General features: G+C 50.8%; 9 protein-coding genes and 1 non-coding gene across 10 annotated transcripts; 6 read left to right on the top strand and 4 right to left on the bottom strand.

The window, feature by feature from the left end:
* The first annotated feature begins 1,967 nt into the window (after positions 1-1,967).
* On the top strand, positions 1,968-4,879 carry BCR38DRAFT_381989 (phenol hydroxylase). The gene is made up of 7 exons (XM_040857420.1): positions 1,968-2,427; positions 2,487-2,513; positions 2,592-2,766; positions 2,834-2,845; positions 2,904-3,426; positions 3,487-3,722; positions 3,788-4,879. The coding sequence occupies exons 1-7, from the start codon at positions 2,378-2,380 to the stop codon at positions 4,847-4,849; spliced, it is 2,085 nt and encodes a 694-aa protein (XP_040721012.1). The 5' UTR covers positions 1,968-2,377; the 3' UTR covers positions 4,850-4,879.
* Positions 4,880-5,062: 183 nt separating this feature from the next.
* On the bottom strand, positions 5,063-6,770 carry BCR38DRAFT_479911 (major facilitator superfamily domain-containing protein; the record flags this gene model as incomplete). Its single annotated transcript, XM_040863217.1, has 4 exons — positions 5,063-5,529; positions 5,589-5,919; positions 5,995-6,594; positions 6,738-6,770. 4 exons carry the CDS (start codon positions 6,768-6,770, stop codon positions 5,063-5,065), a joined length of 1,431 nt encoding a protein of 476 aa, XP_040721011.1.
* A 2,364-nt stretch (positions 6,771-9,134) lies between these two features.
* Positions 9,135-11,373, top strand: BCR38DRAFT_416744 (CobW/HypB/UreG, nucleotide-binding domain-containing protein). The gene is made up of 6 exons (XM_040859125.1): positions 9,135-9,335; positions 9,395-9,480; positions 9,540-9,830; positions 9,887-10,097; positions 10,153-10,341; positions 10,411-11,373. The coding sequence occupies exons 1-6, from the start codon at positions 9,222-9,224 to the stop codon at positions 11,140-11,142; spliced, it is 1,623 nt and encodes a 540-aa protein (XP_040721010.1). The 5' UTR covers positions 9,135-9,221; the 3' UTR covers positions 11,143-11,373.
* A 1,027-nt stretch (positions 11,374-12,400) lies between these two features.
* On the bottom strand, positions 12,401-16,939 carry BCR38DRAFT_416742 (P-loop containing nucleoside triphosphate hydrolase protein). The gene has a single exon (XM_040859124.1). It carries the CDS (start codon positions 16,769-16,771, stop codon positions 12,644-12,646), a length of 4,128 nt encoding a protein of 1,375 aa, XP_040721009.1. The 5' UTR covers positions 16,772-16,939; the 3' UTR covers positions 12,401-12,643.
* An 833-nt stretch (positions 16,940-17,772) lies between these two features.
* BCR38DRAFT_492563 (uncharacterized protein) lies at positions 17,773-18,624 on the top strand (the record flags this gene model as incomplete). Its single annotated transcript, XM_040864695.1, has 3 exons — positions 17,773-18,283; positions 18,324-18,449; positions 18,504-18,624. Exons 1-3 carry the CDS (start codon positions 18,054-18,056, stop codon positions 18,622-18,624), a joined length of 477 nt encoding a protein of 158 aa, XP_040721008.1. The 5' UTR covers positions 17,773-18,053.
* Positions 18,625-19,505: 881 nt separating this feature from the next.
* On the bottom strand, positions 19,506-19,608 carry BCR38DRAFT_t14. Its single transcript has one exon. It is a non-coding gene; the product is annotated as a tRNA-Thr (tRNA).
* An 863-nt stretch (positions 19,609-20,471) lies between these two features.
* Positions 20,472-21,884, top strand: BCR38DRAFT_416735 (uncharacterized protein). The gene has a single exon (XM_040859123.1). The coding sequence runs from the start codon at positions 20,817-20,819 to the stop codon at positions 21,804-21,806; it is 990 nt and encodes a 329-aa protein (XP_040721007.1). The 5' UTR covers positions 20,472-20,816; the 3' UTR covers positions 21,807-21,884.
* Positions 21,885-23,766: 1,882 nt separating this feature from the next.
* On the top strand, positions 23,767-24,813 carry BCR38DRAFT_416734 (uncharacterized protein). The gene is made up of 2 exons (XM_040859122.1): positions 23,767-23,937; positions 24,010-24,813. The coding sequence occupies exon 2, from the start codon at positions 24,091-24,093 to the stop codon at positions 24,379-24,381; it is 291 nt and encodes a 96-aa protein (XP_040721005.1). The 5' UTR covers positions 23,767-23,937; positions 24,010-24,090; the 3' UTR covers positions 24,382-24,813.
* Positions 24,382-24,534, top strand: BCR38DRAFT_331670 (uncharacterized protein; the record flags this gene model as incomplete). Its single annotated transcript, XM_040855081.1, has 1 exon — positions 24,382-24,534. A coding segment is annotated over one exon (153 nt), but the record flags the coding sequence as incomplete, so codon positions are not given.
* BCR38DRAFT_453952 (serine protein kinase) lies at positions 24,726-26,170 on the bottom strand (the record flags this gene model as incomplete). Its single annotated transcript, XM_040861656.1, has 5 exons — positions 24,726-24,871; positions 24,943-25,242; positions 25,324-25,482; positions 25,527-25,897; positions 25,950-26,170. 5 exons carry the CDS (start codon positions 26,168-26,170, stop codon positions 24,726-24,728), a joined length of 1,197 nt encoding a protein of 398 aa, XP_040721004.1.
* Positions 26,171-26,794: the final 624 nt, after the last annotated feature.

Here is a 26,794-nt window from a genome sequence, read left to right as displayed (position 1 = left end):
CGCTCCATTTCATCAAACTGCGCATGTCTGATCGATGGATAACGCGGCAAGCTTGGTGATCAACATCTCTGATCACCGGTTTAGATTGTCGGCTGCAAACAGCTGAGGACCAGGAAGGATTTGTCAACATTAAACTACTTAAAATCAACTCCAGTAGCTACTCTTTGGCCTCGAATTAACGAGGTGAAAAAATCAGCCGCACCCCATGCTGCCACTTGCATGCTGACGACGGATATGACCGCTGGAGAATTCCGGCGACTTGCAGACCTCGAAAGTGGCCTAGTCAGTAATGCATGACGCGCAGATTGACTGAACACGCATGAGCAATGGCTTTGACAGGTCGACAGCTGCCAATGAGAGCAAGCACATCCACAGCTACTACACCTCCACCGGGGTCAGACGTCAGTGCAGTGAATTACTACAGGGGCCCTGGTTGATTAAGGATGTAGATTTTTTGGCTGAAGGTCACTTTTGTAGCACTTTCTGCGAGACAGCTAATTCCGTACGGATACCAGCGACAGAGAGCTCTTAGAACAGGGTCAAATCTCTTAAAATTATACATTGTAACGTCTGCAGATCTGATTTGAGTCCTAAAACCCCTTAGGGGCCGACCTATCAGCTATCCCCTTAATCCTTCAACACTAGCAATACCACGTTTCATTCGCAATACGGACCTTGTTCGGGACCAATTGGCCAAGATCCGAGCCCTTCAAGTGGGCCAACAACCTGGATGTACGAGGAGATCGAACCATAGACACCCTACTTATGTGGATAGGCTCAATTGGCTTGTAATGGGCCTATTACTCCTCAGAATATGAGACCTGAGATAGGGCTAGTTAAGACCCCAGAGAAATATTGCTGAAGCTGTGGCTTCTCGAAGATAAGCTTAATGGCTAGATTCCTTGGTTTGACCTCCGGCTTTGTCTCTCTCCTGAGCTTTCGATGCATATGGAGGTAGCGGTCATAACCGCTTTAGATGAAGTGGCTACCTAAGAGCTATTCGCTATAAACGGATTAGCAGAAGAGAAGCCAATACGAGGGCTAGCGTTACCTTTACTCGCTTATTACTTCCACTTTGACTACGGTTCGAAGAGAGGGCAGGGCAGTATAATAGTCTCTGATAAGATATTGGCAACGAATAAGACTGCATGGAAGAAATGGATAATTATCCACGATACGGAAGATCCGACATCATTTTCCCCAGGACATTCTAGGGCTCAACTGCTAATAATAAGAAGGAGCTTCTTCCTTTTAGGAGAGGGAGTAGAGTGGAATAATAGCACACAAGTATAGCTTTTTATACAGCCTCTAGTATATTATTGCTTGCGCGGTGACTCCGACTTGGCCGTCTGCTAACACGAGAATGCTCTTTCTTATCGAGCAAAGGGTATGTGTAAGCCACCTGAAGTACTACTGCCTACTAATTCTTCTAACCTGAGCCCAAATGAGAAGGTCCAGTGCGGGATTAAGCCTTGGATCAAGTCTCGACATAATTTTTAAAAGCCTTTGAATCATAGAATTACGCATAGTCGTTTAAGAGGCGTGGGATACCGTCCTGGAGGAGCGGCTCTAGAATTGACCCACTGAATGATTCGAAAACTCGAGCTAGTGACAGAAAGATGGAGACAGCATTGAGTACTAACAATTGCTCTGTGTGCTCATATAAAACTATGTATAGCAACTTGGCCTTTTTCGGCATAGCACGATGTAACAAGTTACTGCACTAACGTGCAGCGACCATGGTGGAGGTGTAGATACCTTACCATGGTCGAGGTGTCGGCAAGGATTCCATGCATGATTCCTTTAAGTGAAACGGGGATAGCCAGCCCACCAGCTTGGTCCGATAATATTGGGGTCATCCAACGTCGCCAGTCAGCTTGCTTGTTTCCAAAATCTCCAATAGAATCAAAGGTCCCCCTGGCCCCGCTTCCGACACAAGGTTTGGGTTTAGATGCCGCCACCCGACTGTCACAATGACAGACGAACCGTTTGCGAACATGGGTGGGGTTCTCGTCGACTGCATTCGTGCTACTGTGTGATGGACACAACCCAGATAGAGGGGCAACGACGAGAGGCCACACAGCCAAACACGGCCCCATCCCGAAATAAATACGCCATGCTGATGAAGGCCGCTTGTGTCTCTTATAACCTGGCTCCGGTTTCCTTCTTAACCAAGCGCGCGTTCAATGAAACCGAGTTCCTTACTCGTCGTCCCGTCTTCATCTATTCCAATATTGCATGATTCCAACATCTCGAGCTGAAATCTTGTTTTCTCACTGCAGCTTCTCCTCATCTGTCACACACCCCGGCTATAGTTGCGTCGTCGTGACCTCTCATATCTCATAACTCTGAATCGTACTCGGGCGTGACCGGCAAGATGGCGGAGACCGCAGCGAACGGTCACATTCCTGAATCGAACATCGATGTGTAGGGCATCCAGCCCCCCATTGAATCGCAGTATACCTTGATACTAATGCAGTGACTAGTCTGATCATTGGCGCCGGACCCTCAGGGTAAGCTTCTTCCACTGCATACTCGCCAATGACCGGCCGGTATCTTAGCGACGGTGACTAATCATAATTACAATGCAGCTTGATGGCCGCAGCCTGGATGGCACACTGTGGCGTTAAGGCACGTGTTGTCGATAAACGAAACACAAAGGTGTTCTGTGGCCAGGCCGATGGGCTCCAATGTCGCAGTCTTGAGATCTTTGACAGTCTTGGTTTCGGCGACCGGGCCTGGAAGGAGGCCAATCACATGCTCGAGGTATGGCACCTCACTTGTATATAGCTTTACGTGTAACGGCACTCTGACTGATCATCTATCGCTCCAGATTTGCATGTGGGTAAGTAAAAGGATCCCGCATGGACACTTACAAGTCGCATTTCTCACCTTAATGGCAGAACCCCGGCAGTGATGGTGTGATTTGTCGCTCAGATCGCATCCCAGACACCATCGTCGGCCTCTCCCGTTTCCAGCAAATTGTCCTGCAGCAGGGCCGCATTGAGCGCTTTTTCTTGGACAACATCAAGAAGTACTCAAAGGATACCATCAAGGTTGAGCGGGGTGTTCTGCCCGAGTCTCTCGAGATCGATGTGTCCAAGGTTGAAGACGACTCGGCCTACCCCGTGACGGTTAAGCTGCGGCAACTCAGTGAGGAGGAAGCAACCCCCAAGCAACAGATAACCGCTAGCAAAGTGAATGACGGTATCTTTCGAAGCAACTTGATAGTCGAGGATGACGAGGATGACCTGATCAAGAAGAGTCAGTCTCGAGGCGGATCAAGCGAGATTGTCCACGCCAAGTATGTCATTGGTTGTGACGGTGCCCGCAGTTGGACGCGACGAGCTCTCGGCTTCGACCTGGACGGCGAAGCCACTGATTTCATCTGGGGTGTTATGGATATCATCCCCATCACTGACTTCCGTGAGTACCGAACGCTTAGGCTGCCACTAATCAAAGCAAATCCGATCTAACGTGGCCCAGCCGATATTCGCATGCGATGCGCCATCCACTCTGCTGAGAATGGCAGTCTCATGGTCATTCCTCGAGAGAACAAGCTCGTCCGTCTTTACATTCAACTGAAGGAGGTGACGCCCGACGCTTCTGGTCGTGCGGACAGAACCAAGATTGCCCCCGAGCTCATCTTCCGTTCTGCCCAAAAGATCATCGCCCCCTACAATCTTGACTACCAGTACTGTGACTGGTGGACTGCTTACCAAGTAAGACCAGCTGATGTAAACCCCCGGATGACCCTGCTGCGCAGATACTAATTACGACACATCAGATTGGGCAAAGGGTGGCCCCCAAGTTCGAGGCCCACGAACGTGTCTTCCTGGCTGGAGATGCCGTGCACACGCACTCGCCCAAAGCCGGTCAAGGCATGAACGTGTCAATGCAGGACTGCTTCAACCTCGGCTGGAAGGTGGGCTTGGTGGCCAAGGGTGTCGCTAAGCGCAGCATCCTGAGCAGCTATCAGAGTGAGCGCCGTCGTGTGGCCCAAGACCTTATCGACTTCGACCACCGCTTCAGCCGACTCTTCTCGGGCCGACCGGCCAAGGACGTCATGGACGCTGAGGGAGTCAGCATGGAGGAGTTCAAAGACGCTTTCGAGAAGGGCAACATGTTCGCGTCGGGCTTGTCCGTCAACTACGGACCCAGCACCCTCATCGTCAAGTCTGGCGATGCAGCTGAGCAGGGCGATGGCAGCAAGGTGGCACAGTCTAAGGCCACTCAGATCACGGCCGACGCGTTCGCCAAGAGGCAAGGGCTGGCGACGGGTATTCCCATCGGAATGCGTTTCAACAGCTTCAAGGTGCTCAACCAGTCCGATGCCCGTCCGTGGCACTTCCAGGAGCGCCTCAAGGCCGATGGGCGATTCCGCATCATCCTCTTCGCAGGAAACGTCCTCGATGCCGCGCAGAAGGCGCGCGTGGACAAGTTCTGCGAGGCTCTCGATGCGCCCACAAACTTCCTGCGCGCTGCTACTCCCGGCGGCGCCCCCATCGACAGTGTGATTGAGGTCCTGACCATCCACTCATCCAAGCGCACCGACACGGAGCTGCTCCGAGACTTCCCTGAGATCCTGCACCCCTTCAGCGAGCAACACGGCTGGGACTACAACAAGGTCTTCGTCGACGATGTGAGCTACCACGAGGGCTTTGGCGATGCATACGTCAACTACGGTGTCGATAAGGAGAGGGGCTGTGTGGTGATTGCTAGACCCGATCAGTATGTCGGCTGGATTGGTGAGCTCGAGGACTTCGAGGAGATGCAGCAGTACTTTGAGGGCTGCCTTGTGCTGAGAGGAACCCAGGCGACTAACGGACAGACGTTGGCTGTAAGGTAGATGACGTTTAACAAATGAGGCATGTGGATCAGGTTAGGAAAGATTTGTATAAAGCTTGGGATATGTAGCGAGCTGTAAGATCAACACGTTCATACTCAACTATTGATATCTTTGTTGATGTTGTCGATGCTCGGCCTTCCATAACAAAGTCAAAGAGTTCTGCCTCCTGCGTCTCTCACGGCTCTGTCGCTCTCCATTCTGAAAATACATCATTCAATACTTGAACAACCTTACATCCCCAGTCTCGTTCTCCCTTAAGATCTTCCGGTTACGGAATCCGTAGTACAGCCTCAGTATCACGCACCCAGCTGCAACCATGAACAATAATGCCGCATTAGTCCAGTGTCCAGTGGGGTACCCGGCCTTAGCTTCGTTCGCCTTATAAATCCAAACCCCAACAATCTGGCCCGGTGCACCACCCAGACCGATATTTAGAGCAATAGCAAGACCGACAGAGGCGGTGCTGAAGATGTTGGACGACAGCCAGCCGAGAAGGGGGGGGATGCAGGAAAACGCTCCCGACGCAGCTACGATAAGGCAACCGTAGCGATGCGCGTACGCATCGGCTGGTAGCACGGCCGAGGCGAGGAATCCTACGGCGCCGATGGTGGCCATGGCGGCTGAGTGAAGTCCACGGGCGTTGAAGTGGTCCGCGGACCACGAAGTAAGTATTTGCACAACTGGCGTAGGATGAGCAAGCTTGGAATAGTACACTTTGCTTGGGTGGGGGGTAACTTACTGTAGGCGACTGCATAAGGGGGCACAGTCATGAGTTGAGCCTGCAAGTCCACATAACCCAGGCCGGCGGTGATGGACGGTGTGAAAAGCGACAGTGAACTAAAAGGGGTCGAGATGCCAAAATACACCACGTAATGGCCCCATAGCCTCCAATCAACTAGAGTTGCTTTGGCATCCGGCCAAGACATGGCTTTCGCCATACCCTTACTGCCTTCGAGACGCAGCCGGTGAACAGCCAGGTCCCTCTCCTCTGCAGTCAACCACTTGGCGTCCTCGGGGTAATCAGGCAGGATGAACCACACCGCAACAGCAGACAAACACGACGGCGCGCCCTTTCGTGGAAGTTAGTCATCATTGCCCAAGCAAACCCGCACTGACAGAAAACCAAAGCAAAACGGACTCCTCACCTCAATGATAAACAACCATCGCCAAGCCGACAAGCCGGCCGCCTGGTTCATGTGCCCAATGCCAAACGCAATCGCGCCCCCAAAGGCCCCCGCCAGCGTCGCCGAAGCCAGGATAAACGCGACCCTAATACTCCTCTCCTCGGTCTTATACCAAAACGTCAGATAATACACCAGTCCCGGAAATAACCCGGCCTCAAACACCCCCAACAAGAACCGCACGACCGTCACAGCGGCATAGCTTTTCACCCCACCCAAACCCATAGTCAAGGCCCCCCAGCCAAACATGAGAAACGCGATCCAGCGGGAGGGCCGGAGTCTCTTGAGAAGGATGTTGGAGGGGACCTCGAAGAGGCCGTAGGCGACTAGGAACACCATCAGGGCGATGGTGTACTCGAAGTTGGACATGCCCGTCTCCGTCATGAGGTCGTCGCCCGTGGAGTGGTTCATGATTTTGGCATTGCCGATGTTGGAGCGGTCTAAATAGCAAAGAAAGTAAATCCCTGCCGAGAGCGGGATGATGCGCTTGTCTTGTTTCCATCGCAGGGCTTGTTCCGAGGCGACGTATTCTGGTGAGGATTCGCGGGTTGAGGTGGATGCTTGCTGGTGATGTTAACCAAGCTACTACGAAAGTCATGACTTATAGATTGGTGGATTGGTTCAGGTCTTGGGCCTTGGTACGCCACAAGGGGGTGCCGTGAAGCTTTATTTTAAGATTTGACAGCAACGGACGGTGGATTACGAACCTTGACATCTTCTGCGAAAATCTTTTCCGCCATCCTCGGCTGCTCTGATCTCAAGCCTGGTTCAGCGAAAAGTTGAGCGAGAGTTTGCTTCGCTTCGTTGCTCGCGCGTCAGCCGGGAGGATGTGTCGAGAAGAATTCTATCGACTGGAAATGCGTCTACGAAACAGCGCAATGAGGTGAGAACGTGAAGTAAGGAAACGGGAATTGACCTCACTCAGACTGTGGCCGCCTCATGGGGGGGAGTAATAAGATCGGAGCAAAGTGCGGTAGGGATACAGGATGCGGGGATAAGGTAGTTGTGGGGATGTGACCAACACTATTGGACGAATCGCTGTTCTGTTAGTTGGGGTTCAGAGGGGTAATCCTCGAGGCTGGGGTAGCTCTGTTTATTGCCTACGATAGGTTCGAGCATAATATACCGTCTTGGTACTCATGAAACCACTCTTTCAGGTTTTGATTAGAGAGACTCAACGTTATATCGTCCACATGGAAAGTACTAGACACTGATGACAAGTTTCCGAATAGTTCCCATCCAGAAATTATACTCGTGTAAGGGTGTGCAGCAGTTCTCAAGCCCCGGCCGTTGTGCCATTGGCGCAAGATACCGGTACCCGGTTCGAGTGTTATTAACCAGGTGCGTCGTGGCTTCCATTTGGATTGAGCAAGAAAAACCGATATGCTTGGTTGGTTTCGTTCACCATGACCACACGAGAGGCCCAGCAATTGCCCAGAGAAACCCCGAGTTGTGTTGTAATCAGTACTTAAGCACGTAGCGAGAGTACTGAACCAGGGTCGACTTGCGGTGTGCGAGGTCTAGACTAGTCTCCACCGGGTAGTTTGCGGGGAGGTGTTCGGAAACCAAGACCCGCGAGACTAACCTTCAACTTGACAATGATTGGAAGAGTTGGTGAGTTGCTGTAGTCCAGATATTGCCAATCACCAATAGATAACTGGTCAATACATGGCGAAATTTCTATTAGTAATCCGAGTGGGGCTTGAATGAGTGAGAGAGCTTTTACTACGGAAAATAACTATAGTCAATGGAGCAAGCCGAGGGTCCCTCCTAAAAAGAGGGCTCGAAAGAATGTATCTAAGTCTTCGGACGCTTAAATTAAGTGTGTTCTGTATATAATAAATACGGCTGAAGTATTTAGGTTGATTCAGCTAGACCCTGCAAAATAGGGGTGTATGCAAAAAGGTGGTCAATACGGTTAGTCATTCCAGACTTCCCATTGTCAAATCTACGGAACCAGCCATGGAAATCAGATTATCTTGCGTTGGCACACCGCCTGTGTGCTGGTTGTAGCACTCGGGCCAACTCCCCACAGATAGCCCTTCTGTAGCTTTAGACTCCGGAGAGTTAGTCCTATCATCAGCAGCATCCCGAGTAAAGTCCTTTTGCCTGTATTTCCAGCAGATAACTTATCGCATTTGGACCAGGGGCCTTGCATTGGTGCCAAAAAGGTATGTGGGGGGACCAGTGCTGAATTGGCCTCTGGTGATTCATAAATACACAAACCATCCCTGTTCGGATACGCGCCCCTGGATACCTGAAGCCACAACTTCCCACATAACTAACTATCATTATTCTGGGCTTGTGATAACTTCCGGATGGGCATGAGGCCTGTGTGATCATACTGAGACCATAGTATAACATGGGGTATTTGAATTGTAAGACAATACGTAGTTGACGAGAGAGGAGATCGTTTCTAGTAATCTCAGTGAATAGGAGTTTACTAGTTAGTTGACATTATCGGCGGACATAAATAATAGAGAAGGAAGGGGAGTTTGGAAACCGGGGAACAACAAGACCGATCTTATTTATTGTTTGGCCGACGCTACTGAACGTTCGATTCCCCTGCAACCGTATTGCGTTATTACTTTCAGATTCAAGGCCCTTGAACATTGAGAAAAGTTCAGTTCCCACAACCTTCGAGTTTCATAGTCGTTGCTACTAAACTTACTTATCATGACATTACTGGTTCTACGAGCAAGACAGATATCGGTTTTCAAGAGAGCCCCGATCGCGGGTTGGGATTTCTTTTCGGTCCGGGACTGCATTTTACACTTCCCACCCAGACGAGAGACGGAAGCCCAGCCCCGTAGATAGATCACCGTCCCACTGAGGGAGGTGTAACACCTTTTTGACCTTTTGCTGGATTTCTATTGGTCCACTTCGATACGAAGACTAAACTTGTACGACGTGTGCACCCTTTTGAACCTGGCATGCCGACATGATCAAGTTGGTGATGTTGAATTGGAGGGAGTATTGGATCCACGGGAGAGGAGAGGACCCTGATGGGCACATGTACCACCTTGATGGCATCTTGGAATAAGACATCTGCTATAATGCATCTCAAATACCCGGATGGCTTGCAAATTCGTCGACGGTGATTGGTCCAGTGAAACTCGTATATAAGTCCAGCACTCCCAAGATCAAGTTTATTGTTGTGTCTCGAATATCACTCCGGAAAATATATCATCATGGCAAAGGGTCTGGTAAGTGTGCCTTCGAAGGCGAAGGCGGCAAGCAAGAACAAACAAGTGAAGGCTGCACCACCAAGAGCTCTGCCAGTGACATTGCTCTCGGGCTTCCTGGTAAGCAGTTGCACCGTCTAATTTGTGACAGAATTGTGCTTCTGACAGAACTTTTCCAGGGGAGTGGGAAGACTACGTTACTGCAGCATATCCTCAAAAGCGATCATGGCCTTCGAATCGCTGTGATCGTCAATGATATTGGAGCGTCGGTTGTCCCATGTCCCCAGTTCTGTTTCGCAACCCGAGCGCTAAACAATTACCCAGAATCAATGTCGACGCATCTCTCATCAAGAAGAACTTCCGCAAGACCAAGGAGAAAGTGGTCCAACTCCAAAACGGCTGCATCTGCTGCACGCTTCGCGGAGATCTGCTTGAAGAGCTGGTGTATCTGTCCGAACTCGGAGAGTTTGACTATGTCATTGTCGAGAGCAGTGGCATCAGCGAGCCCCAACAAGTTGCTGAGACCTTCGACTCTGAACTCGCCTCTAGAATGGCCGAATTGGGCAGTGGAGACGATGCATTGGATGAGAGCATGAAGAAAGTCCTCACAAGAATGTAGGCTTTCACACTTGACTCCACACAAATTGCCAGCAAACTGATCTTTCTTTCAGAGCCAATGCCGGTGGTGTCGGAAAGTTTGCCCACATTGACACTTGCGTTACAGTCATTGATGCCTTCGAGATTCTGAATGACTTCAACACTGACCAACTCATATCTGCGACTCGTAACGACGTGACGAAAGAGGACGAGAGGACAGTCTCGGATCTCATGATCGACCAGATTGAGTTTGCAGATGTAATTGTTCTGAACAAGATAGATATGGTGGGTCAATCTCTCGTCCTCTCTCAGCCGTGCTAACATGGTCTTCTCATATCAGGTCGACGAAGCAACCCAACGTCGTATCATTGATCTAGTTTCAACGCTAAATCGCAACGCAAAAGTGATTAAGTCAAGTTACGGCAAGCTTGACGTCAATCAGATTGTGAACACAAAGCTGTTCAACCTCGAGCGAGCTCAGATCGGCTTTGGGTGGCTTCAGGACTTGCATGAAATGACGTTGCGAGAGGCAGGTCTCCCACTCTTGCATGCCTAGCACCCTCCAACAACACCATGAAGCTAACATGTCCCGCTCCAGGTCAACGGCCGCATGAAAGTAACACCAAAACCAGAAACAGAGGAATACAACGTGCGAAACTTCGTCTACACGAGATCACGTCCCTTCCATCCGCGAAGACTCTGGAAACTCCTCTACGACAAATTCATTCTGCAGATGCAACACGAGGACGACGAAGAAGACAGCATGGATGAAGACGATGAGACCGACGAAGAAGACGAGGACGATACTGACGTCGACATGGAAGACGAAGACGAAGATCCCCTGAACCCACCCTCCAACCAAGAAATCCTAGCAAACAAGAGCTCCAACCCCATCATCAGCCGCCTCTTCCGCTCCAAAGGCGAATTTTTCCTCGCCACTCGCCCTCACCGCGCAGGCGAGTGGTCGCAAGCCGGCGCCATGCTGACACTCATCGGTGGCCGGCCTTGGTTTTGCACGTTGCCAGAAGAGGACTACATCACGGGCAACAAGGAGATCGATGCGCTGGTGCTGCACGACATCAAGAAGGGCGGCGAGTGGGGAGACCGTCGACAGGAGTTAGTCTTCATTGGTGAAAACCTGGACATCAAGGGGATTTCGGGATTGCTTGACGAGTGTCTACTGAACGATGAGGAGTGGGAGGCTTGGGTTGAGGTCATGAGTGATTCTGAGTTGGAGAGCAATGAGGCAAGGATGGAGGCTCTGGAGCAGTTATTTGATGATGGGTTTCCGGATTGGCCCGAGGATCACGATCATGACTCTGAGCATTGAACTGACGATCATTTAATAAATATTAGGAGCCAGTCCGTAGAGATATTTATATATAATCTCGTTAACAATCACTTCCTTTTGCTCCAGAGTCTAATTTCATTACACGGCAGCTACGGTCGCGGTATGAATTATAACTACGAATATGGTAGGGCAATTTGGTCTCTTTAATACCTTACAGGAGGGCTGCCGCGGCCGGGGAATAGCCCTGACGAATAAACTCTTTAGTGCGCTTGATTCGCCGTGATATTTCACCGCATTAGCCATGTTATGTGCCGTTACAGAATAATCGCGTGGTGAATGAGAGACACGTCGTTGTGGTTGCATGATTTTCATGCAAGATGATGTTGTGGCAAAAGCATTGTCTTAATATAGCGCAATGGTGTCGCGTTTCGTAAAGCCATGTGCTGGTATCGTCGGTTGGTCAGTCAGATCAACGCCCTCGACTTCTTCTACACCACGACAGCTTCTCAAGCCATACTGGACAGACATCTCATTAATACGCATGATTCTATCGTTGCTGCTATAGTCGTCCTTCCTGTGCCGATATGCGGCTAACGTGGAGGAACTTGCTCCAGAGGTCCGAATTCAGGTATCCAATCCACCGCCCGAAGGAGGGGTAGGCGGTCTTCACCAGGGTTTAGTAATGTGAGCAGGCTAGTAAGCGTTGGTAGAATTCATGGAAAGGGGTAATGTGGCTTATATGGCATATTGTCTCTTTCGCCTATGGTTGTGATCTGGTGAATTTTGACGATGCCTACAATGCCAGCGCTGTACTATGTTTAGTTCCTTGACCCTTGATAACCCGAAGGCTTGGGTGCTTATAAAAACCCTAAACTCATGGCGACAGTGGCACCAATCTTTTTGTAGGGTTTCATGAAATAGTGTTGGAGAGGGTCATGCCAGGGGAAGTTATCGTACATTCATGTTGTGAATGGCATTGAAAGCGAGTTCAAGATTTATGCTGATGACGAGGAACCAAATTAAGGATCTCTGCCGGTCGTGGACGATACGGACAAGAGTGAATACGAAGGAAGTTTGTGTGAGACCCCATGCGTATCGTCGGGGATGGTGGACAAATTATGGATGTGAGATTTGAAGGTTTGTGTGCCGCCGAACTTGATTCTCATCAGCTCGATGATCAGGGCTTTGGTGATGAGGAGGAAGATTTGTTGATTGGCCAGGAATTGTAAGCTGCTGACCAATGAATAGATTATAGAGAGAGATAGCCATCCTAAGATCAACAGGTAGCTGCGTTGACCACCTTTTTGTATGCACCCCATTTTGCATTATGACGTCGCATTCATGCGTTTTGAAGTCTTAGTCCTTACAAACCTTAGTTCAATACGGCAAATGCGACACCAGACCACGTGAAATCATTCAACTTGCGGTTGCTAGAGTGACATTTGCGATTATACATCTCCAACTACATAGACGGGGCTCCTGGTGCCCGTAATATACAAGTCTAATACAGTATAATATACACACGAGTCTAACAGCCCACCTATGCACGATATTTTGCGTCCCGGGCCCGCCTCTTCAGTCTATCTGGACTTACCTCCCGTCTATTCGTCTCTACTCTATCCCTGGAAGGACCCGGTGCAAACACCTTTGAGCGTTCCGACACATCCAAAACGGCCACCGCAGCATCAAAGACATCCGACCTTAGTTTGCTATCGTGGATACCTTTCCGGCCTCCGTCCCTCGTCGACTTGCCCAAGTGTGCCAAGTCACCAAACGCATGCATCAGCATCTTGTTGAGTGAAGTTCGGAACTGCAGCAGGTTGTTCGCCGAGTGCCAGCCGGAGCGTTCGCATCTGACAAAGAATGGCAACCATTCGTTTGCCGTAATGACGGGACCACTGCCGTCGACCTGCGTCAGCTTGCTGGCGAACAGCGCAACGGCGAGTGGGTTGACGGTGCTCGCATCCCGGAGGAAGGTTGAGCCCTCGGTTGACTTGACGAGGTTGGTGAAGGTGACCAGGATGGGATTGGAACGCGCGCCGTCCTGGGTTGATCTCGGGGGTGCCCTGGTTAGAACACTTGTTTGTGGCAAGAGCGAAACCGGCTCGCCGAAAGTTCGCCAAATTCGTGCCTCCCTGCCCGTCGCGATAGCTACGTTGGGCTGTAAACCAGCAAGCAAGATGGCCTTGACAATGTGGCTTTTGTGCGAGTGCTTGTTGAGCTCCTTTCCTCCGAACATCCGTGACCTGTCCCGTTTTTCCCACTCTTCGGGGCGAGATATAAGGCCGGCCTCCAGGAATATCTGCTCCATCTGCTGCGCAGCACCGTAAACAGATTTCCAGGCACCAAAATGGATGAGTTCTTTGTAGGCAACATCCCTCGCCCGCCTTTCATCTTGAGGGGAGTAGTTGTCTCGTACATCGCAGAAAGCATTGTACAGTGCGAGGTGGTCGCTTTCTGACCCGGCAGCATACGAAACTTTGTTCTGCGCGCTCTGGGACCTGACATCGGGCGCCGTGATAAACAGGCCTCGCTCTTCAGCAGCGGCGCCCACAACCATGATAGGATCGAGACATTTGAACAGCACACCGAGCAGGATCATCTTGCCCAGAGCGGGATGCACGGGGAGGGAGGCCAAAAGCTTGCCCAACGCCGTCAGCCCATGGTCGCGAGTGAGGGCGCCCAAATCGGCGAGATTCTTGAGGGCTTCTTTGACGCTGGCAGCACTGGGTGGCTCAATAGCGGCGGCCAGGAACTCGGTCACATCGACGCCGGGGATGGACGACTTAATGTTGAGACACGTCGTCTGCAAATCGGAGCGGAGGAGCTCTGGAAGGCCAATAGCGCGCATCGACTGGTGCCGTGCCTTGGTGTACAGGGCGAGATAATGACCATCCTGGACTCTACCAGCTCTTCCAGCGCGCTGTTTCGCGTTGGACTTGCTGATCCATGTACTCTGAAGTGCCGAGATGCGCTTCACGTGGTCGTAACGCGTCTCACGCACCTTGCCCGTATCGATGACGTGCTTGACATCGGGGATCGTGATGGACGTTTCACCGATGTTGGTGCTCAAAATGATCTTGCGGACCCCTGGAGGCACAGGGTTGAAGACGGTCTTCTGCGCATCGGGAATAGACGAGTGGAGTAGGTAAGTTCTGTACTTGGAGGTATCCATCATATCGACACCTAGCACCTGGTTCTGCAGCAACTTTTCAACCCGTTGCATCTCGTCCAAGCCTGGGAAGAACACCAGAATGGCGCCGTCACTCGTGGTCCTCAAGACATGCGCAATGGTGGTGGCGATAAGACCATACGGTGTGATGGCGTCGTCAGCAGAATTGCCGCCAAGCTCGTTGTCGACGAGGTTCTGCTTCGCCTTCCAATCGATGACGCCGACCTCGTCATCTCGACCTGTTAATGCGCCACGGGCAAAACGGTGCTCAATGTCCAGGTACTGTGCAGAGAATTTATCGGCATCGAGAACTCTCAGCTCTGCTTGGGTATAGTTTTTGCGTAGGTCATCCAAAACAGCGTCCAGATGTCGCTCCGTAACCGGGAACGTTCGGCCTGGGACAGAGAGAACAGGTGCCTCGAATTCCTCGCCGTCAGGCCCGATGTTCTTGAAATAGTTAGCAAACAGCTCGGTGTCCAGCGTAGCGCTCATCAAGGTGATCCTCGGGACCTTGAGTCCCTGCATCAATCGTTCCGCTACCGCTTTCTTCAGGATAGTCAACGTGAAGTCGATGATGCGGTCCCGCTCATGGACCTCGTCGATAATGAGGTGGGATACATGGTCGAAGATGCGGCCGGGATCGGATTGAAGCTGTTGTAGGAGGATACCAGTGGTGGCGTACGTGACGCTGCCACCCTGGCGTGGCAATCGTGCATCAAAACGGACGTGATGTCCCACGTGAGCCTTGAGTTCTGGGCCCATTTCGTCGGCCACTCGACTTGCGACTGAGGTTGCAGCGATTCGGCGTGGTTGGGTGCACATGATGTTGCACTCGGCGCCTTTGCCGCTCTTATAGTACTGCTCCAAGATGATCTGCGGCACTTGGGTCGTCTTTCCGCTGCCCGTGGCGCCAATGATGATGCTGAAGACGTTGTCCTCAACCAGTTGGTAGACCTGTGGCTTGTACTTGTTCATAGGCAATTCAGATTTGATCTTGCGCATCGAGGCCATCTCATCGCTTGCGAGATAGCGATCATACATGCCGGCCAGGCCCTGCGACAGAACCCGCTTCTGCTCTTGACTAAGATGCTGTCGTGTTGAGTATTTATGCTGCTGCTCCGACTCATCAATCGCGGTCAACCTGGCGCCAGCGCCAGCGATGCGCAAGTCTTTCGTCGCCCGCACTGTACGCTGCATCAGGTTCATTGCCAGTTCTGGCACTTCCAGCGTGACAGGCCCAAGTTTCCGCACGATGCGGCCATTGCCCTCCTTCATTGCTGCGGTGAACAGCACCAGCAGTGCCGGCTCTGCTTTGCAGATGTTGATTGCCGAACAAAGAAGGGCGAGATCCGAGGCCAACTGCTTTCCCCTGGCCTGGATTCTAGAGTTCTCCGGGGCACCCGACCGATCCGACTTGGGAAGGACTTGGGCTTCGAAAATGCCACCCGTCTTATCCACACGCAAGTCGAAGTCGTAGGATTTGCGATGCATCTGTAACCACTCATGGAATTTGGATGCAGTGTCGACGGTTAGGCCGTTATGGTCGCCCGCGGCTTGGGTATTGGCTATGTAGCCTTCTGCCGCGGCCTTGAACTTCAGAGCTGCACCGATCTCTGCGCGGTCGACAGAGGTCGCCGACGCCGAGACCTCAATGCCTTGCTCTTCAAGCCGGATATTACAGGTGTACGATTTTGTCTGCATTCGTGTCCTTTTACCAGCCACCATTTGGGGTACGACCAAGTGTCTGGCACAGTAGTTATAGACGTCTTTGATAGCATCCTTCTCTGCGGTCAAGACAGCCGCGCTCAGCTTCTCATGTTGAGGCCACAGCTCTTCCACCAGACCTTCCTTGTGCAACAGCGCCACGATTCGGAGCGCCGCAGCTCTTTCGGCACCTTTCTTGGTTGCGTCCTCTGCCATGGTTCTCATGGTCGTGATGCCAGGCAAAGTCGCAACGGCGGTTGTCTGGAAGCAGCGAGAGCGGGAGCTTTGGATCGTTTTTATTTTGAACGATGCCCCTCTGATGGATCGGAAACGCGAATGTACAACACTGTATGGGGATGCTAGCAGATGCGCAGGCCCTTCGGGCAACTCTTCGGAGAACTCTTCGGAGGAGGGCATGGTGGGCTGGTCTGCAGGTCCAGGACCCTGTGGCTTCTTCGTTACTTTTGCGCGGTCTGATAGTTTTATATGCTTCTTCCGTATATCGCTTCCCGTGCGTCGCTTCCCCTTCTGTGCGGAACTCGTTGTTGCCGTGGCCCTTGCCGCATCGGCCCGGCGCGACTGCTCTCGATTCTTGGAATTCCTGACCGAGGTCGTTGTCCACAGGACAAAATCGTTCTGGGCGGACGACTCTGGACGCTCCCGTAAGGCCGCTGCCTCGCTTTGATGACGCAATGTCATAGCGGCAAACCGAGTGGTTGGAAATACATGAGTCGGCGTGAGGACTGATGGACAGCACCTTATGGTGAGCTGCCTTCGGGCTAATCTCAACATGGTGATATGAAGGAGCGTCGGGCCAATGTGGGAGGAGGGCAACAAGGTTCGCGTTGTTCTATATATTCAGCAAGCATTGTAATATCCTAGAAGAGGAAATAATGGGTCATGACTGGATCATTACCTGATACGCCTTGCTGGTCAAAAGAAAAATTCTAATGTTCCCGTCATGGCCCAGAACATCACCTGCAGAACCCGACAAAATTGCCCGATAAGAAAAGCTGTGATAAGATAACGATAACCTTCCCCTGCATTTCCTTCAACCAAACTCATCAGCGTCCGAGGTGGTCTATCTTGAAGGTATCGAGCGCCCATCATGCCATGGATGACAGGTAAGACTGCGAATTTTTGGATTGCAATGTGCCAATCTGAACTTCTGCTTCATGAATTCCTGCTTGACACTTCAAACCACAGGTTTCATGCACAGAACAATCGCACGTACAAAGCTGCCAGATTGAACTGGGAGTCTCATGACAGCGGCCCTGGGCTCGTGGTTAGCCCTATCATAGTGATTATCATGATGGCTGCAAAGTATAACCTCCTTCGATATAATCCTAGATAACGACGTCTTAATCGTGAGGCTCTCAGATTCCATTTTGGCTGAACCACAAAACATACAAGCATCGGTCAAAGGCACCTCACAAATGGCCACCAAAATCTCCTAGAAAGTACTCCGCTGGTGTACTCGCTTATGATATTTGGAGTACCACCACACAAGGGGCTCGAGGCAGCCTTCTAGTCAGGCAGGCAGAAGCAACGCAAGGCGCCAACCCGCATGTAACCTGATAATAGCAACTTCAGAATTACTGACGAATCGATCATGGTGTCATCCACAACTGTATAACGCTGCTTGAATATACCACGACATCTTGGGTACCGTTTTATATTTGTACTGACATAGCCCCTAAGTGGGAACCCAACTGGGTCATGCTCTTATTCTGAACGTATCCGGGCCCCCCGTCAATCTGCAACTCTAAAACCGTGGTTCATCTCCCGGGTCCAAAGAGGTCTGGACAAATCCACTTGTTCGTTCTGCATGGGCCAGGGTCCCAAATTGAACTTGCCATAGATGAACGATGATGCAATACAACGACTCGTATCTGAATATCAATTAATTCCAGCTTTTAATGGTGGATCATCGCTAATAAGGGGTATTTATCATCCGAGTCCCCCGGCCAGCCGAACCAGCCAAGTACTTAAGCATCGCTCGAGTATAAAGCTTGCGCTGTTACGAGGCCTGTTTCATTTGGAGATCCACTGTTCGCTGATCCTCTAAACCAACATGGCATCCTTCTTTCTTCTCGTTGTGTCAGCGCTTACCAGCTTTGTCTCCGCAGGCCTCTTGGCACCGCGTCAAAACACTACCTTGGTCAACATCACTGCCCTGGAGAAGAATGTGACTCCGAGGTCGGGGTCGGGTGCCGTGAGTGCGGCAGGGACGTTGTCGCCCTTCGGCGAAGTAGGTTTAGGGTGTGGAATCAATTGGCAGGAAACGCAGTCCGTTGGCGGTGAGTACAAACTGCTCGAAGAGGCCAGCGCATATCTCTGACAGCTGGGTTCCAGGAGGATTGCAAGCTGGATCGGACACTTTTGGAATGGGTTCGGGTTTAACTATCACCCCTGACGCTATGAATGTTGGTCTCGGCATCAGTGTCATCCCCGCTGACTTCAACTCGACGTAAGGCTTCCATACGCGTAGCATGGCTTTGGACTCGTGCTAACTTCTAGCCAGTGTCAGTGTTGCAGCTGCGGCCAATGGGACCATCACTCTGGTGTTTGCCTCGACAGGAAATTTCAGCTGTGAAGACACGACCGTAGATGGCATGAAGGCTATGAAATGCACCTCCAAGTAATAGCCCCACAGATGTTGCCCGATACTGGATGAGCAAAGTTGTGGGAACATGTGGCACCAATAACGGAATCGGAGAGGGTTATCTTCTTGTACGTATTTCTTATACATTACCCTGGAAGTAAGTAGCTCTGCTCCAACTTTCTCAGCACAAGACCGAGAATGATTTCACTGAGGAACGTAGCGAATTGCCACACCTATCATGATACGAATTTGACTTTTATATAAAATAATAAAAATAATATTAAATACGCCGTAGGTGTTAACCCTCGGTACCTCTACAAGTACTCCCTTAAGGGGCTATAGATGATATAGCGGGCCCTTAAGCCGCGTCGGGCGGTTATACAGGTAAACTTGTAGCCAAACGACTACTAAACCTCCTGTCCCTCCCTAAGTCTGTGCTACAACCCCTGCCTGAACTACCGATAAGTGTGGTAATGTGGCACTTAAATTCGTCCTCAGGGGTGGGATGCTGCTGATGTGCAGAAGATGCTCGACTATTTTTTGTCGCGACAAGTCGTAGTATCTGCTAATTGGGGTTCTCGTCGAGCGTATACATCTCAACCATACGCTCAAGTGGATAGACCGTAACGTGGTCTAGACGCTCGCAAGAATCGCGGCGAGAGGGCGTGCTGCGCGCCTTCTATCGTGAGGGGACGGGTTCGCCGACGAGCGTTATCGGATAGGCGAGGTCCGATAAGGGGCCGGATTAACGATTCGAATTCTGGACCGGCTGTCGAGTTATATTCCGCCGACGTAGTGCTTGACGGTCGACTGGCTAGGATGCTCGTAATCCTAAACTGCACCAATCTCCCTATTATCGCTAGGTAGGCGAAGTCAACAAGGTGGGCAGCGCGCCGTAAGGGTTGACTAAACCCCCTTGTGTGTCAGCTGCGGGATTCGAACCCGCGACTCGTCACCGACCCAAGTGGGCGAGGCTCAAATCGGGACTTATCTACCAGCGAAGTGACCAACTACACCAGCCGACTATATAAAATATTAAATACGCCGTAGGTGTTAACCCTCGGTACCTCTACAAGTACTCCCTTAAGGGGCTATAGATGATATAGCGGGCCCTTAAGCCGCGTCGGGCGGTTATACAGGTAAACTTGTAGCCAAACGACTACTAAACCTCCTGTCCCTCCCTAAGTCTGTGCTACAACCCCTGCCTGAACTACCGATAAGTGTGGTAATGTGGCACTTAAATTCGTCCTCAGGGGTGGGATGCTGCTGATGTGCAGAAGATGCTCGACTATTTTTTGTCGCGACAAGTCGTAGTATCTGCTAATTGGGGTTCTCGTCGAGCGTATACATCTCAACCATACGCTCAAGTGGATAGACCGTAACGTGGTCTAGACGCTCGCAAGAATCGCGGCGAGAGGGCGTGCTGCGCGCCTTCTATCGTGAGGGGACGGGTTCGCCGACGAGCGTTATCGGATAGGCGAGGTCCGATAAGGGGCCGGATTAACGATTCGAATTCTGGACCGGCTGTCGAGTTATATTCCACCGACGTAGTGCTTGACGGTGGACTGGCTAGGATGCTCGTAATCCTCAACTGCACCAATCTCCCTATTATCGCTAGGTAGGCGAAGTCAACAAGGTGGGCAGCGCGCCGTAAGGGTTGACTAAACCCCCTTGTGTGTCAGCTGCGGGATTCGAACCCGCGACTCGTCACCGACCCAAGTGGGTGAGGCTCAAATCGGGACTTATCTACCAGCGAAGTGACCAACTACGCCAGCCGACTGACTTTTATATAACAGGTTTTCCGTGGTGTCCTTAGTTGACGCTGCATAGGTTCGTCTAAGACCAGGTTTACTATATGGCAGTGTATTTGTTTAAATGCTACTGTCTCGCTATGCTGTGTTTTAACTCGGTAGTTGACTCCTTTGCATGGCTTGCATGGCGGGCACGTACTTTTTCGTAAGCTGGGTGGGACGGCTCCCTAGAATTGCAGGATTCGGGTGGGCCAACGGAGCTAGACCAGGGTGGCATCACAGCTGTCATACATCGTAGGTCAAAGGTATCCCACATCGACTAACCCATCTACCGAGTGCCACAAGGGTGCGAAATCCGATTTCATGACTTTTCATCGATGCTTCCCACCTCAACGTTTCCTCAGGCATTCACACTTTCTGTATTCATCAAGTAACCATCTTCCCCACATCAATCGTTTCCGCAACGCATGCCTTGCACGAAATGATCCTCGAAACAAGTTTGGTTACGCAACTACCATCGGATGGCTGGTTCGAAGGATTCGCAGGCCTCACCGACGGCCACATTTTAGTCACCCGTATCGACCAGCCGGAACTCTACAAGCTGGATGCCGAAGACCCAGATGCAGAGCCGCAACTCCTATACACCTTCTCCAGTACTGATGCCAGTGGGCTCGTCCATTTATGCCCAATTCCAGGTCACGACAACGATTTCTTAGTGCTCTCGGGCAATGTCGACCTCATCAGCGTCAAAGCGGAGAACTACATCGTGTGGCGGGTAACGCTTGGCACGAACAGTGACCCGCCTACAGTGACTCAAGTAGCCCATCTACCTGATGCAGGTCTCGCCCTTGGGCTCGTGGCAGTTTCGCAGCACATGTTACTTGTGTGCGATTCGGCGAAGCATTGCATTTATCGAGTGCATCTGCAAACAGGGAAATGCTCGGTGCTTGTAACCGACCAATCCTTCCAGGCCGCTAGCGCGGAAGATTTTTTTGGCATCAACCGGGTTTGTGTGGTCGGCAGCTATTTGTGGTTCACAAATAGCAGCCGCGGTATCCTGGGTCGTGTGCCTGTCGAGCTGGATGAGGCGGTTGAGGATTGTATCCAAACGACAGGTGCTGTGGAAATTCTGACGGATGATTTGCCTCACTGTGATGGATTGGCTGTGACGCCAGATGAGAAGACTGCCTATACTGCGTGTATGACGGATGGCCGGTTGTGGAGGGTCGATATTGGGAGCGATAGGCAGGCTTCGACAAGTGTTGTCATGGAAAACCTTGTCAACCCAACGGCTGTGGAGTTCGTTCATACTCACGGAATATCCAAACTGTACGTTGTGTGTAGCGGTGAGATACAGTTGGGCTGGAGGAATTCAGATAACTCATCAGCTTCGTGGAGTGAGTTCGCCGACATAAACAACAGTGTGACGGTCACTGTCACAACGGTAGTTGAGAATGTCAAACCCGCTTGACTGGGCATTCAATTTATTTTATTTCACATTCTTTGTTACTGTATCTCCATACTATCAGACCCGACGAATAGGAACTGGTCCACCAACGCATCCTTCATATTATGAATACCATCCAGTAAATCTCATTGTGAGACCGTGTATGAGAAACACGACTGCGAAATAACTTGATACATAGCACCTATTCCTCTCTACGATCGTGAACAAGGATATGCATATTCCTTGCAGCCGCCCTTATGCACCTCACTGGCTTGGCATGGGTTCGGGTTCGTCCGGAAATGCTGCATATGACATATCAGTTCCCAGCAGGCTGGCTACCTCTACGAAAGTAAATGAGCCTATTCCGCCGAATTAGTCAGAGTCGTATGATCCATCAAAAAAAAAAACTTTCAGCTAATTCACAACCGCAGTGCCGTACGATTCGGTGGCGTCGCTCCAGTCCAGTACCACGCCGCTTAGCTGCAGATGTGCCACCTACAGATGAGTTCGGTTCGATTGGTTTTGTTCTGATAGTGCCCTAAACCCTTGCATAAGGACATCCAGCCACATCTTGGCACCACACTGTGACAAACTGGAGACCAATGACACGTTCGATATTCGGACCTACCTGAGTTACTTCCATCGCTTAGTATACTCTGATGAACCCCGAATGCCACAACTGCAATGTTAGGATTGCAACACTGTCTGAGAATCCCTATGTCCACCGACTATGTTGTGGTGTCTGCACCTGCAAGGCTTCTGCGAGGTTTCTCCTTGGGGTCTGCAGCTTATTGTGTATATGTCGGAACTTCAAGTGGCTATACGTGTACTCTCTGGGTCTCGTGCAGTGAATAATGCGGCCCGGTGAAGTCAATGTTTATTCGTGCTGTGATTGTTCAAGGTAGAGTAAGACCGTGCGGTTGCATGATGCCGCAACCGCTCATCGCTCGGGCTGCCGTGTTAACCACTCACGGGGATATCTTTACCGTAGCCCAAGTTTATGTGGGCTCGATGTATGCCTCTTCACTGCTTTCCCCGGACTGTTTCCCTTGCGTGCGAGTCATGTCGACCTTGTACATCATCTACTGTTTCTGCAAGCGTTTCACCAACTAACCCCAGCTTATCCTCGTTTTTCCCTTCCCAGGCGGCATGATTATGGCTTGCCACGCTCTGGATGTAGAACCGTTTTCCAGTCCTACACTTGCTTCGGCCAGCGTGTGCCTGTTTCTTGCCAATATCACATGGACCATGGTCCATGACACCATCTGCGTGAGACCTCGTGGTAGCAGTCAGTCAGGGCCATTCTATTTTCTCTAGACGGACTGGGTTCTGGATAGAGTATATTTCGCGCCGCTGGACACGGCTCGCGCCATGTATATCGTTCTACCAGACGGGGCCGTCTTGGCTGCTGTGCCTGCCGGGACCGTGATCTTGGGTTCGTAAGACTTGGTCGTTCTTCTCAAAAATACTGATCAATAATATATCACCTTGCCTCATAATTGCTAGCCACATCGCAGACTCGCCCGCCAACACGGCCATTTCACAATCACATGCCGGCAACAACCTCTGGCATACTACTATTACAAGCTTATCAGAGATTCAACAGAATCTTAACTTTGATTGTCGAGACAAACAACTTCATCTGACTCGCAATACCATACAAGACCACGACAAGGCCTGAACATATTGACGAAAGAAAGGCGAAACGATCATCCGCAACGTCCTAGCGAAAATGGCCAAGTGGGTGGACCATTTCAAAAGGGTAATAATAATCCCGGACGTTCTCGAGGAATGCGAACCAAATACACGCCGCAATATTTTGGATTGTTTAGAGCGTATCCTGCGATATTCGTCCACCCTTGTTAAGATATTCATCTCTCGTCGTGATGACGATGACGAAGATATAGTTTACAAACTCAAAAGCCAACCAGCCTCGAGCTGTCGTCCAATATCAACTCCAACGACATTAATACATTTGTTAGACCAGATCGTGATTACTAAGGTAGTGATTAAGGCCACAGCTAGGAACAAATGGAGCGGCAAGGAGGTGATGCCACTTCTCCTTGATTAACGAGGAGATCAGGTCGTGATAACTCAGGGAGTAATCGAGGGTGCAACTGGAAATAGAAATTTACAAGCTATTATAGCAATACTCCTAGATGTACGAGGGCGAATGAGCAGAGTACCAAGATGAATGCCCAAAGTGGACGTTTCGGGAGTGCCTTACGAACTGCTTTACTTAACGGACACGATGAGATAGTCTAGGTACTTCTTAATAGGGGCGTCGACATATCTGTGACGGCGAAGGATGGGTGGACGTCACCCACTTATCTTCATACAAGGGGTAAATCGAAGTCGTCAAGCAGTTATTGGGAGTAGATTCGCCAATGGTGTCATTACCTACTCGGATAAATCTGGTGATCATAGCAGAGAACTCTCCATCAGCGGCAGTCTTATCAACCTCCTAGATACCTGTGGGAGAACGCCATTACGCCTTGCAGTCATCGCCGGCAACACTGATAATGCCCAAGCTCTCCTTGGTCACGATGGCATGGACCCAAATGCAGGCGACAAGCATTTTCGAACGGCACTTTCCTAGGCTGCCGGAAAGGGCCATGAGGCCGTGGTGGAGCTCCTTATTAAGGACGTCCGGGTGAACAGCAATTTGCCCGACTATGCTGGTTGGACGCCGCTACTGGGGGGGTTAAAGAGGCATCATGGGATAGTTGTGAGGCAACTTCTCGCTGGTTGACATCACGAAGGCCTCTGTAGCGATGAGCTTGTGACTTATTGCTCAGTATACGGCTAGCTCGCCCTGCTTACGAAAATCCCTTCGACATTCAACCCCATACTGTCCTTAGCTATAACCCCGTCGTTACAGCACCGCGTTACCAATGCGCATACCTGCGGACTCGTACTAGAAGAAGTACAATATAGAGGCTTTTACTTGAATGTACCACTCTTCGTCTCGTCCTGGGAAAACCACGGATGTAGTAGAACTTCCGCAGGCGAGGGTCTCGCCGCAGGATCGTACTGTAAGATCCATCGAATAAGTGTCTTCACTTGGTGAGCTTCTTGCTCCTCCAGATCTGGGCCAGCCTTATCAAACAACTCCTCCACCATAAGCGGCTCCGCCCCCTCTGCCACCCCCCGAGCGCACAATTGAAGAGTTTCCCTTCGGGGGTAAAGTACAATGACGAATTCTTCCACTCCCGATAGAGCTTGTCGGGGAGGGCACCGAGACAGGCAGTAAGGGAAAGGAGATGGTCGTCATCTTGGTAGGATTCCGAATCATACCACGGTACGCAAATAAGGGGCTGTCCGGTAACAATCTGGAAAGTGAGGCAACCGAAACTCCATATGTCAATGGTTCTGTGAACCTCTCCTGTCAGAATCAACTCAGGAGGTCGAAGCCCGAGTGGGGTAACCGGCTTCTTCGGAGGGTCCGTGAAGAAAAACGCTATTCAGAGCAAGCAGACGTAAGTAAACATACTATGAAGAGTACTTTTACGTAGAAGTGATCACACCGGGATATACTAACCTCCACCCATATCGGCGAGTTTAATCTTGAAGCCTTGGTTGCAAGGCGTGGAAGGCACTAAGGGTTTCGCGATGCAGAGATACCGAGGAGCCCATTTATCTTGCTTACCATCCAGCCTTTGTACGGGCGCGGAGATTGAATTGCTTGTGCATCTTCTTTCTGCCGCAACTCGCCCTCGGGCTTCGAGTCGATGTTGTCAAGACCGAAGAATATGTTCCCCGGCTGGAAGCCTCCGTGAGCTATACCATACTCATGTAGAACTTTCAGGGCCTGAAGAGACTGTTTGAGGATGTTCTTTGCCATCTGAGGCGGGTAGCGTACCTTCATTCCCCACTTGCGAGGTTTGAACTGAGGTAGCTCTTCGACCATGGTATTCACACTCGGACCCATAGGCTCGAATACCAGACATTTATGGACGCCATTAGGGCCACAGTGTTCGAAATAATCTACAAGCTGCGTGATGTGTTGGGAACCCTCTGTTGGTGCATTTTGCGTGATGTAGCGCAAGATTTGCAGCTCGGAAGTCGCTTCCGAACTTCCGACCAATATCTTTATTGCGACGTATTTACTGGTCCTCAGGGGACCTTAGCAAAGCGTATCGATGGCGTCACCGGCAGATCGCTTACCACAGATCTCGGGCCAGCCAAACCGTTGAGTAGGAGCCCTCGCCGAGCTTCCGCAGGATCTTGTACTGGCCATTTTTGAAAACATCACCCAGATGAACAGGGTGGTAGCCTCCCGGCTGATAATCCTCGATCCATTCACAAGGTGATGTCATCTTTTTAAATCGCCATTCGCGATCATCTGGAGCACTTGATGGCGGCGTAGGAGGGGGAGAGGTTTGCATACTTGTGGTGGGGATGCCTTGTGCAAAAGTTGCCAGTGGGAATATTTTGTAAGAAAGTTAGAATCGCGAGGGGAAGGCTTGCATAAGGGAGCCCGGAAAAGCAAGTGAGAATGTCGAGTATGCATTTATAGGCCCATAACGGTGCCGCCGCCTGGAACTTGCTGCAAGAAAAAGTTGCGTCTCGACGCGTGACGTTGGGCGTGCGCGAACCATGTAGTGTAGATTCTGACACGTGACCACTGCACTCAAAAAGGATTTTTTCCTGGGCTGAAGGGCATTACACTAGAATGACGGGCGAGATATCATTATTTGGAACAGTTTCGGTCATGAGGGACAGCAGCTTCGCTCTCTGTCTCAACATACTCGTTACTATGGGAAATTTAGGGGAGTTTGGCAGACTGGTTATTGACTGGGTTAAGGCAAAAGTTGGAATGAGCGTGGATATGCCTAGGTGACACTTTGATGTATGAGTAGAAGCTACCGCTACTTGACAACTTGGGATATTTTTCTCGGTATAGCATTACACAGTGAATTTTTCTCCTTATGAAGCAAGATGTTGTTCACTTCTCTCTTTGCCGTTTAGCGCTGTGAAGTTATCTTGGTGAACCAAGTGACAATAATGTT

Source organism: Pseudomassariella vexata (genome assembly GCF_002105095.1).
Source record: "Pseudomassariella vexata strain CBS 129021 chromosome Unknown BCR38scaffold_1, whole genome shotgun sequence".
NCBI lineage: Eukaryota > Fungi > Ascomycota > Sordariomycetes > Amphisphaeriales > Pseudomassariaceae > Pseudomassariella > Pseudomassariella vexata.
This window is presented reverse-complemented; position numbering and strand designations above follow the sequence as displayed.

Excerpts from the sequence above, each read along its gene's own strand:
- BCR38DRAFT_381989 (XM_040857420.1), top strand. The coding sequence starts at position 2,378 with ATGGCGGAGACCGCAGCGAACGGTCACATTCCTGAATCGAACATCGAT. Across the intron at positions 2,428-2,486 it reads CCTGAATCGAACATCGATGT|TCTGATCATTGGCGCCGGAC; the intron begins GTAGGGCATCCA and ends TGCAGTGACTAG. Across the intron at positions 2,514-2,591 it reads ATTGGCGCCGGACCCTCAGG|CTTGATGGCCGCAGCCTGGA; the intron begins GTAAGCTTCTTC and ends ATTACAATGCAG.
- BCR38DRAFT_416744 (XM_040859125.1), top strand. The coding sequence starts at position 9,222 with ATGGCAAAGGGTCTGGTAAGTGTGCCTTCGAAGGCGAAGGCGGCAAGC. Across the intron at positions 9,336-9,394 it reads CATTGCTCTCGGGCTTCCTG|GGGAGTGGGAAGACTACGTT; the intron begins GTAAGCAGTTGC and ends GAACTTTTCCAG. Across the intron at positions 10,098-10,152 it reads TTCTGAACAAGATAGATATG|GTCGACGAAGCAACCCAACG; the intron begins GTGGGTCAATCT and ends TTCTCATATCAG.
- BCR38DRAFT_416742 (XM_040859124.1), bottom strand. The coding sequence starts at position 16,771 with ATGTTGAGATTAGCCCGAAGGCAGCTCACCATAAGGTGCTGTCCATCA.
- BCR38DRAFT_416735 (XM_040859123.1), top strand. The coding sequence starts at position 20,817 with ATGATCCTCGAAACAAGTTTGGTTACGCAACTACCATCGGATGGCTGG.
- BCR38DRAFT_416734 (XM_040859122.1), top strand. The coding sequence starts at position 24,091 with ATGGGTGGACGTCACCCACTTATCTTCATACAAGGGGTAAATCGAAGT.